Source organism: Callorhinus ursinus, unplaced genomic scaffold, assembly GCF_003265705.2.
Source record: "Callorhinus ursinus isolate GAN/ISIS: 27379988/994484 unplaced genomic scaffold, GSC_fseal_2.0 scaffold12, whole genome shotgun sequence".
Taxonomy (NCBI): Eukaryota; Metazoa; Chordata; class Mammalia; order Carnivora; family Otariidae; genus Callorhinus; species Callorhinus ursinus.
This window is the reverse complement of record NW_027397074.1, coordinates 1,060,913-1,072,083: the sequence shown is the minus strand read 5'-3', so window position 1 is coordinate 1,072,083 and position 11,171 is coordinate 1,060,913. Positions and strand designations below refer to the sequence as shown.

The 11,171-nt window shown below is 42.7% G+C and overlaps 1 protein-coding gene across 1 annotated transcript in view; it reads right to left on the bottom strand.

Moving 5' to 3' along the window:
- Window positions 1–321: 321 nt before the first annotated feature.
- The window catches only part of LAMB4 (laminin subunit beta 4), a 115,164-nt gene continuing 104,314 nt past the window's right edge, over window positions 322–11,171 (bottom strand). The window contains exons 31-34 of the mRNA XM_025872693.2: window positions 9,773–9,911; window positions 6,940–7,113; window positions 5,500–5,653; window positions 322–1,046 (exon numbers count right to left, since the gene is read on the bottom strand). Of these exons, the coding sequence (XP_025728478.2) occupies window positions 907–1,046; window positions 5,500–5,653; window positions 6,940–7,113; window positions 9,773–9,911 (607 nt within the window). The 3' untranslated portion in view covers window positions 322–906. The remainder of the gene's footprint in view (window positions 1,047–5,499; window positions 5,654–6,939; window positions 7,114–9,772; window positions 9,912–11,171) is intronic.

Sequence of the window (11,171 nt, the reverse complement as noted above, 5' to 3'; positions counted from 1 at the left end):
GACTTTGAAATGAGACAATCTGATCTTTCACACTAAACAATAACGGAATTGCTGGTCTTTCAAAAATCGGTAGCACATTTTACAGCAAAACTGCTTACAGACAATTTATGAAAAGTACTTCAATATTTATCTTTTTGAATATTGTTCCAGTGCCGTTTGGGGCAAACAGAATCCTTTGTTTGAGAGAATGAATATAGAGGGAAGTGGGTGTAAAAACAAGTTACATTTTGAATTGTATGCATTTTATTCAGAATAATTGTTTTATAGCTAAAGCAAATCCAAATAAAAACACAGGGCAATCTAGCACATGCCATCCAGATTTATTCCACCATAGTGTTAGAGACATTGATATATTTTAGCTTAATTTCTTTAAATTTATTTTTATTTTGTTTCATTGTGATAAGAACATTTAAGACGAGATCTACTTTCTGAACACACCTGTTGACTTACATACAATGTATAGCAGAACTCTAGAATTTATTCATTTTGCTTCACCGGAACTTTATGCCCATTGATTAGTAACGCATTTCCGCCCTGCAAGCCCCCCCACCCCACCCCACTGGCAACTGATTTCACACTTAGGTTCACTTGATTGGAAGTGATGATTAGTAAACAGAATACTTATTTATTTTGTACTTATCATATGTAACAAATTATTTTTACAGTATGAAAGGGAAAAAGAAGGGAAGAGGAAAGGTTTCTGAAGCCAGAGATGATGTCTCTACTTCCCCCTTTCTATTCCATGTGGAACAGCATTTCCTTGGCCCAGCTCAGATCTTTGGCTAGGAGTGAGCTCCGGAGACGGAGGAGGTGGGGCTGACCATTTCTGTTTCCCAAGTTCAGCGTAGCTCCTCAGGCTTCCTCATCAGAAAAGAAGGCATGGGTGACTTTGCACTTTACCTCTGCCTAAGTATAGCAAGTAGCATATTTATTTTCTTGCTCATCAATCTCGTTTTTAACAGCAACAACTTGATCTTCCAACAGTTTCAGTTGGTCAGCTTTTTCTTGTCTACTCAGGTTCAGATCTTGTATCTTCTTTTCTAAATCTGAAACAAGAAAATGAAGTAAAGGATAGATTTGGTTTTGGTGGATTCTTCCTGGATACCCACCTTATATGAAACACAGGGATTTCTGTGCCTCTTAAAGACATATTTAGCTTTGCGTTTTGATTCAACAGACAAAACATTTATTGTCACCAGGCTCCTCAAGGTTTTCACACAAACCAGAGCAGACAAACTGATGTTTTTGATTGGACTTGGTGAATACTTCCACAGGTTTGCTCTTGCTGTTTTAACTTCACTTTTTAACATGTGTTCATCACTTTAGGGGACCTCAGTCTTTCAGTAAAAAAAACACTGACATTTTCGTTTCTTCATTCTGCTCTGCTGATATTCAAGCCCCTGAACAGGAAAAGCAAAGTGATGCCTTTCACTCTTACCTATCCATCCTTCCTGCCTTCCTTCCCTCCTTCCATCCATCCACGCATCCATCCATTTATCCATACTTCATTCAAAAAATACCTGGGAATTATAGTAAACCCCAGCAAGGAGCTCATAGTGGATAGAAGAGGTAGAGAGGGCCACAGTTAACAGTAAGAAACTGCCCTTAGGTTGAAGCGGAACTTCTTAAAGAAGGAAGGTAAATGTCCCACTTCATCTGGACAGGTCACACCTGGATCATCAGGAGAGAGTTGTCAAACCACCCTGGAGTGTATGTTTAGAGGAAGGAATCAGATTGCTGAAGAAATATGAAACTATCCAGTGAACAAAAGATGAATTAACTGATGATGTTTTATATAGAGAAAGAAGAAGATTAAGGGGCATGTCCTGTAGTTATTTTCAAGTATTTGAGGCCTATGAAAGCAGAGGAAATGTGTTTTGTCCTCCTGAGGAAATAGAATAAAACCAGCAGGTGAAACCTCCATGAAGGAAGACTTTGATTATAAAGAACTTTCTAGCAGTCACAGCTGTTCAAAGAAAGAGCTGCTATGGGAGGTGGTGAGCATTCCCCCTCTGGAAACTTAAATATAGATCATTTGGGACTGAAAAGGAGACTCAGCACTGGAAGTGTGTTTGTACTAACAAGAAAAAAGACCCCTGCACTTCTTCCTTAGCAGTTAATGAGGCTGTGCTGGTCCCTCTTCATTTGCCTGCCCACATCCATCCTCCGTCCTGCTCTGTCCTGGAAAGCCAGCCTCAGTGGATGACATCATCTGGCTCCCGGGATCTTCGGAGCTCGTTCACACTTGGCCACTGGACAGTTCAGAGAAGTGACCAGGGGCGGGGGCAGGGTGGGGAGAGTGAACAGGCTGTCCCTGTGGAGCCGAAGGGTTCTGGCAGTTCTTACATCTCTCCCCTCAGCCTGCAAGGTGGTCCCTTGCCTTTGGCTCTAGCATTCCAGAGTGCCCTCAGAGCACCAGCCCTCCCGCGTCCCCCGCTCCTTCGGGCCCAGGGATGCTGATGGCTTCTCACTGCAGCCAGTCACGCAACACGTCCACACTCTCAGTGGGCTCTCGGAACTCCTGTGTGTTTTTAAGAGTTCCTCCCATGAAGAAGCAGAGGCTATTTGCCCTCTCCCCTCAAACCAGGTCCAGCTGGGCCTGTTGTGTTGACCAACAGAAAGTAAGAGAAATCAGTGCACAGGACCTCAAGGGCCTTACTCTGCTCATTGAGGAACCGAGACGCAGGCAAGCTGTAAAGCACGCTGGGCTGGAAGAGCCCGTAGAAAGAGGGCCAGCATCTCAGTCAAGCCCAGCCCCAGGCGCACCAGTCAGCTGACCCATCAGCTGGGAGCAGCACAGACCTGCAGAAGAACCACCCAGACAACCCACAGAAAAATCATGCATGGTTGTTGTTCTAACCCCCAAATATGGGGAGTGCTTTGTTGCGCAATGAATAGATAACCGAGCCAACTCTGACTGTAACTACGTGATCCAGAATTATCTCCAAGCGTGCTGCCTGGTTCTCTCTGGGACCCTGACTGGTACAAAGTTCTGTGGAGGGACCCTGGCTGCAGACTGGGGACATTTCTCCACTCTCTCCACTTTGACCCTGCCAAGGTAAGGAAGGGCTCCTTTCTGGTGTCCCCTGGGCACTTCTTCCTACCAGGTGGAACTAGAGCGCAACCCTTGTGGGTCAGACCCTTCTCGAGCGGCAGAGTCAGGACGGTGGCCAAGCCAATATCTTATTTTCCTACCTTGTTGAGCTGTGAAAACAGGTTTAAAAAGAGAGCCAAAAAAGTGGAGAGCATGATTTTAGACCTCACTTAGAAGGAAGGCCCCTAACTTCTCTTCTGACCTAATTTCAAAAAACTGTGGAAGTGGTCTATGGGAAAAAGTGGAAACAATTTGGGCCTCGACATAAAACACAAGACAGAAAATATTCTCTGATTTTAGACCTCACTTAGAAGGAAGGCCCCTAACTTCTCTTCTGACCTAATTTCAAAAAAGTGTGGAAGTAGTCTACGGGAATAAGTAGAAACAATTTGGGCCTCGACATAAAACACAAGACAGAAAATATTCTCCCCATGTTTCTGCTCCTATGGTACAGCAACTGATTTTCACAATTATTACCTGTGGAGAGTAAACAAACAAACAACAACATTCTGTCTTTTTGAATCTTTCCTAGTAATACCTTTTTAAAAGTATTAGGAAAATACTTAAAATGACAGTAATGTAAATTATATAAATGTAAACGATGTAAATTATACAAACAATTATATAAATGCAAAAAGCAGTGTTTTCCTCTTCACTCTCCCCCTCGCCAGAGATAAAGAATGTTAACAGTTTGGTATGTATTTTTCCTGACTTTGGCCCACACCAATGTTGCATTTTCATGTCATAGTGGTGATATGAATGGTTCTAAGGCCAAAGACTCATTTTATAACAAAGAAGCATTATAAGTGAGGAGTCTTGGTTGTTTTAATACCTTGAGAATTACTTATATTCCAAATGAATATGACTAACTTTAAAGTTTTGGAGACAATAAATGCAACCAAAAGTAGAACTAGACCATTCATCACTGGATATTTCTTGATGATTTAGAGGTAGTTGCTAAGGGCATGATGACTGCCCAGAAAAATCATGAGCACCCGTTGTGGAGAAAAAAGATTCTAATTAACTTTCTCATTGTGTGTATTCCATGTTTACTATACTTGGTGTGCATCAAAATTTCCGTTTTTGATCAAAATGCTGGTCCAGACTACGGATCCTTCGGGAATGCTACCTACAGATCTATACAAGATGACGAGTGCCTTGGAGTCTAGATCATAGTGACTCCAAAACAGTTATCTGCATGGGAGGAGAAAATAAGCAGCATAGGTTAGGACGGGGTTTCTCAAGTTTCTCAACACCCACACTCTTAGCGCCCTGGGCAAAATAATCGTTCATCATGGGACTGTCCTGTGTATTATAGAATGTTTACCAGCGTCCCCGGCCCCCATCCACTCGATGCTAGTTGTACCCCCTAGTTGTGACAAGCCGAAATGTCTTCAGACACTTTTGTCCCCGGGGAAGGAGATAAAATCACCCCTGGTTGAGAACCAGGGGGTTAGGAAAAGGGCATTTCCAGTTGACTGAAGGCAATGGGAGTTTGTTCTGATGAAGGCAGAGTGGAGACTCCCTGATACCCTTTGAAGTAAAACCATGCAAGTGGCTTGTTACATCTCAGTCCCCAAGGCACTGACCCAATTCCTACTTCCTCAACTCAGTGGGCTCATAGGTAATTGAACTGTGCCAATGATAAGCTGGTATAAATACTACCAGGAAGGTGAAGTATTAAGTAATTGTCAAATTGGTGGAGCGTGTAATAGAATCGATAGAACTCCCATATGATCCAGCAATCCCCTCTCTGGGTATATATCTGAAGGAAATGAAATCCATATCTCAAAGAAATATCTGTGTTCCCATGTTCATTGCAGCATTCACGATAAACAACGTATGGAAATAACCTGAGTGCCCATCAATGGATAAAGAAAATGTGTGTGGGGGGGTGTATAAAATTCAACCATAAAAAAAGAAGGAAATCCTGCCATTTGCAACATAGGTGAGTCTGGAGGATGTTACGCTAAGTGAAAATAAGCGAGAGAGAGAAAGACAAATACAATATGATCTCGCTTGTATATGGAATCTAAAAAAAAAAACCTAGAACTCACAGAAGCAGAGAGAAGAACAGTGGCTGCCGGGGTCCAGCAGGTGGGAGAAATGGGGAGAGGCTGGGCAAAGGGACAGACTTCCAGTTTTAAGAAGAAAAGTTTCTGGGGATCGAATGTTCAGTGTGGTGCTGACTAGTCAACAATGTTGTATTGCATTGTGTATGTGAGTCGATCTTAAGCATTCTCACCATAAAAAGAAAACAGTAACTATGTGAGCAGGTGGATGTGTTGATTAACTTAATCGTGGTAATCATATCACAACATATATTGTCACGTTGTACACTTTAAATATATACAATTTCACCTGTCACCTAGACCTCGGTAAAGCTGGAAGAAGAGAAGAGATACCTGCTATTCTTCTTATCTTGGCCTCTGTATCTATGGCCAGTTTTTCTGCTGCATCTTTTAGCTGCTCCACTTTTTCTAATGTCACCTTTGTCAGTCCTGTAGCACTGGTCTTATGTTGAAGAACAGCGCATTGGTTTTTCAGCTCTGCAAATGCCTGTAACAGAGCAACACCGTCCCGTCACCAGAAAATATTTACAAAGCATGTACCCATGCATGATATTTGCCTGATACCGTTCATAAAAGGAGGAAGAGGAAAACCATGATCCAGTCAATAGGCTTGAGTCGCCCTGATATTTCCAGACTTTTATTTGCATTTTTTTCCTTTGTAGGCTGAAAAAATTCTCAGCTTTAGTTAATTAAAAATAAAATTGCTTTGTTATAAAGTAGCAATCATGATTCTGTGTGAAGGCGGTTATTTATGGGGCACCAATCGTTTGTCCTCAACGACTTAAGGTGAGAGATACAGAGGACAGAAGGGACGCAATCCTGCCTGTGACAAACCTCTGGGTCAGCTGGGTGGGTCAGGGGCCAGTGCAGGGTGAAGGGCAGAGGGAGCTGTGAAGCTTTAGAAGCAGGGATGCATTTTTTGGTGGGCAAGAAGGTAACAGAGCCGTGAGGCGGGCAGGGAAGTACACGTGTTAGCATGAAGAGCTCCCTCGGCATGAGAATGGAAACCTGGGGGGTCAGCCTGGGTGGCTGACAGTCTAGAATGTGGAACAGCTAGGTGAAGCCCAGGAAGGGAAATGGGGTTAGGATGGAGCAGAAGTACCTCTCCCAACCTCCCTTCCGTAGGAAATGTGCTCAACTCCCAAGTCCGTGGGAAATTAGCCAGCACATCAGGAATGAAAAGCAAGAGAATGGACCAATTGTAAAAACACTTTCACATTTTTTCTTGTGTGTAAGTGACTCTATTAATGCAACCAACCAGAGATATCCTGCTGAGAAAATGAGTTGATAGTTTCTTTCAGCAACCTAGATGAATAGGGTATTTTCCACAACTGTTTAATTAACTCTGACTTTTTTAACTTGACCTGTTCTCTTTGGCAGGTGACTTTCACTTCTTTGTTTTCATGATAGGTTATGTGATTGTATTAGAGTAAAGGGTAAATACACCCAAGATAGACCAATGGCACAAAGTGTGAACGTTTGGAAGGAAGGAAACATTTGACGAGCACACTGCCAGTAGTCCTAGGAAGAGGAGATTCGGGGAGGAAACACCCCATCCTAATTTGGTCAAAGGACTTCTGTCTTCCCTGGAGACAGTCCTCCACTACAGAAGAGCCTTCATGCCTATTGGGATCCCTACTACCACATGCCACTGAGCACGGTCCAGCACTAAGGCGAACCGCTGATAAATGGCACAAGGAGCTGAGGCTAAAGCATTATCCTTCAAAGAGGCTCTGTCTGTCTGCTCTTGGTGGCACTGGTGGGGCTAATGACCTGCTCAAGGACCCCAGCCTGGCGTTGGGCCAATGCGGCCTGAGCTGTCACACGGGTGGCTTGCTCTCGATTCCTTTGCAACTTGGTGTGCAGCCGGAAAAGCCCGTCCTCCAGCACTGACTGCTGCTTTGCTAAGTCCAGCTCATTCTCAGTGTCCTTGGCTCCATTTTCAGCCTGTTGTTGATTTAAAGAGCAGAGAGGAGAAGGTCTCTTTATGTAACAAACAAGAAAACAAATGATGTAATTACCCCTCAGAAAATAAGCTAGGTGGGAAGGGAAAGTGAATCATTCCTTCAATTTTTTTCGGTTCCATTAAAAACAACATTGTAATAAATATTTCAGACATCCACATGGTTATAAAAGCAACTATGACATGTATCCATGCTCTCAGTGGCCAGTTTAAGAATAAAGCACCTCAGTTAAGGCTCTCCTCACACCCGTTCCCTCCCCATAAAGGTAACCACTATCTTGAACCTAATATTTGTCATTCCACGTACTTCTACACGCTTTTTCCTATATCCTATGCAGTATGTCTAACATATGCAGTATTTTTTTAACTTTATACAAATATATGCTACTGCGTATTTCTGCAACTTGAATTTTAATTCAAAATTATGCTTGTACAGTTCTTCCTGACAAATTTGCATAGCTCTTGTTTATTCAGTTTTAGCAATTTAAAGCATTGCATTGTTTGAACATACAATTTATATTTTTATTCTCCAGCTGATGCAGGTGGCTTCTCATTTTTCCTCCTTACAAACAATAATGAACATATTATATTTGTTTCTTATTTCTGTGGCTCCATTTGTCCCATCTAGAGTCAAATCTGACTAATCATCTGTTATCTCTTATATCTTGTTCTTGGGTCATATTTTTATACCTTTTTTGATTTTTGTAAGCATAATGAACATTCTGATTTTGTATTTCTACGTCCAGCAACCGACATATCCGCAGTCTCTTGTTTACTCTTTCTGGTGCCTCTTGCTTGAGGCAATTTGTTCTTTTATGGGTTTTGAGAGACATTTTTGAACCTTTTTAAGGTGCATTCCTTGGGAGGGGATTTCTGCTGGCCTCTGTCAGGCATCTGAGGGCACTCTCAGCCCACATCCACTTTAAGTGACATTTTTTAGCTTCGGTTGTCGGGGCCATACGGGTAGTGTGAATTCTAACCTCGAACTCGTGTAAGAGCCAGCTTATGGTTAGCAATTCTTTGTGAAGACCTTCCTCCCCCACAGCAAGAGTCTTTACTGGCACTGCCCCTCCGTGTGTGTGTGTGTTTGTGTGTGTGTGTGTAGTTGTGTGCACATGCATGCGTGTGGTGGGCATGCAGTAGTAGATAGTAGTAGTTGAACACTTCACTGAGGATTTTGCCTTTCCATGCAGGGGTCATATTCACTCCTTGTGTGGGCTTTGTTTTCTGTCTCTTATGCATGGCGAGCATTAAAGCCAACAGCTCTCCTACACCAGCGATTGGCGGATACCCTCTGCCTGCCATCAGGTTCATCCTTTATTACCTCTCTGGATTCATACTTCCCTGTCACTGTTGGCCTCTGAAGATTTCCTCCATGTCTTATTAATTCAGCTATGTATTACAATTTTTAAAAAATATCCCAGCCAACATTTGGGGTTTTTTTCTACTAGGAGGGTTCCGTAAGAGCCCTGGTCTACCATATTTGTAAAACAAAACAAAACAAAACAAAACAAAACAAAACAAAACAAAAAACCCACCTTCTTGTGCCCTTGGACATATTTTTTCTAGAGCACAAATCTACAGACATTTTCTGTAAAGGACCAGAGAGTAAATGTTTTATACTCTGTGGCCCATAAAGTCTCTATTGCAACCACTCAACTCTGTGCCACTGCGGCACAAAAGCAGCCACAGACAATACGTGGCTGGATTCCAATAAAACTTTGTGATTTTAGATTAAAAAAAAAAAAAAACAACAGTGTGCCCATTTGGCCCACGCACTGTATTTGGCCATCCCCCATTCTAGCGTATATGCCTCGAAGGGGAAAACCTGGAGGCCTTCTTTGGTTTTTTTGCTACCCTATATTTGAAAGCTGTTCACATCTAAGCTTTTTATTTCCTGGTGCACTACTTCCTGTTCTATCACTTTCTGCTTTTCTTTTCAAAATGCGTCTTGCATTTAGGTCTGTACAACCTGGCTGAAGAACAGAGACTGGGGAGCTGGCATTCTGTGGGGAAGGCGATGGACTGGGGAGGATGGAGCCTTGGAGGGAGACACTTCACACGGCTTGGGGCTAGGTCCCGTCCTGTCCTCCAGCTGCCAGACTTCCTCTCCCGGATCCATGATGGGGGTTAAACCATGGCCAGGCTCCCACCGAGCTCTGGATGGAACATTTTCTTTTGGGTAAGATATCCTTTTAGTCCTAAGATACTCTGATGAGATTTCATGCCAAACCTGGCAGTTACAAAAACCTGGCAACAATGAACTTTATTTCTTTGCCTTGTGAGCTTTAACAAGTCTATTACTTTCCCTAGAATCAGAAGGGATAAACTCCCGCCTCAAATCTACCTTTAATTAGCTGTGTGACCGTAGGCAAGTCACTTAACCTCCCTGAGTCTCAGTTTCCTCATTTACAAGCTGGTGGTAGCACCTGCTTCATCCCCCAGGAGGGGTCAGCAATGATGAAGTGATGCCGTGAGAACCTTGTAGAACATCAATTAAATGCATCACAGCACCACCGTTTCATTTTATCCTATAATCATCCCATCAGGCAGGTCAGGCAAGCATGACATTGGCACACATCAAAACCAGGCTGTCTCCACATTCAAAATCTTTTTCAGGTTAGTTTCCAAGAAGATAAATACCTGCAGTATGTTCTTTTTAACTTTTGTTATCTCTGCCGTCAGCTGTGTGATGGTAGAATTTACCCGTCCTTGGGTGACTTGAACTTGTTGCAATTTATTCAGCGTTTTGTCAAGATTTAATAGAACATTTGCTGCTTTTCTAAGGTAGGATATTAACATGTCTGATTAGATAAATACACAATTATTCATTTGTTTCACCTTGGGAGTCCATTCGACTCCACGAAAAACTTGGCTGAATTATTTATAAAGTAAATTTAAATTGCTCTTAAGCAAGGCCAAGTGCGGAAATCTTTATTTTGAGAAATAGGTAGGTCGAAATGCCAATAACAACACATATATATGATGCATATCAAGTAGATTCAGATTTCGCCAGGTAAGGAAATCAAAGATATAGGTCTTATTTATTCTTAATTTGCCCTAACCAGAGAGGCTTGAGGACCGTCACTGGCAAGCTTTGAACAAAATAACAATCCTCGGCCAATTTCAGTTCCTTAATTTCTCCCACTTCAGCCACACTCTAAATCCTCGCCGGAGCGGGGGTGGGAGAGTTAAGGGGCCCCACAGACAGCAAAGAGAACTAAAAGCCCTCCGTTTCTAGGCTGTGTTTATTCAGGTTTATTTAAGCTCCACTGACATTCTAGCTGCCAGGGGCCCCATCAGAGGTTAAAATCACAAGCATACCAAGTGGTTGTCTATTTTACAGAAATAAGCTCACCTCAAGTCAACACTCACCAGATACTTGGATCTGTGGGCTCAAAACCACCTTTGGAAGAATGTACCCAAGTGAATGAACTATCAGATAGACCTTTGCAGAAGCAGCATTAGAAATGTGTGCGGAAGAGCAAAACTAGCTAAATTGCAAAACAGCCCTGCCCCACGCAACACTACTTCTCCTCCCAGTGGAGTCTCTCTCTCACTTTTTAAAAAGCCTATTTTTTTAAAGAGCTGTTTTAGATTCATAGCAAAAATGAGCAGAAGGTGCAGAGAGTTCCCTATACCCGCTGTGTCCACACACGCACAGCCTCCCCAGTTATCAACATCCCTGCCAGAGGATGAATCTACATCAACACATCATTGACACCAAAGTCCCGAGTGTACATTAGGGTTCACTCTTGATGTTGTTCACTTGGTGAGTTGGGACAAATGTATAATGACATGTATTCATCATTCTAGAATCACACAGAGTATTTTTACTGTCCTAAAAGTTCTCTCTGCTCCACCTATTCATCCCTCCCCTCAACCCCTGGCAACTACTGATCTTTTTTACTGACTCCACAGTTTTGCCTTTTCCAGAATATCCTATGGTTGACCCATATAATAAGTAGGCTCCCCTTTGTTTACTTCTTTCCCTACAGTTACAGAAGGGGTTCAGGAGCCTTCCCTTCTCATAACACCCCCC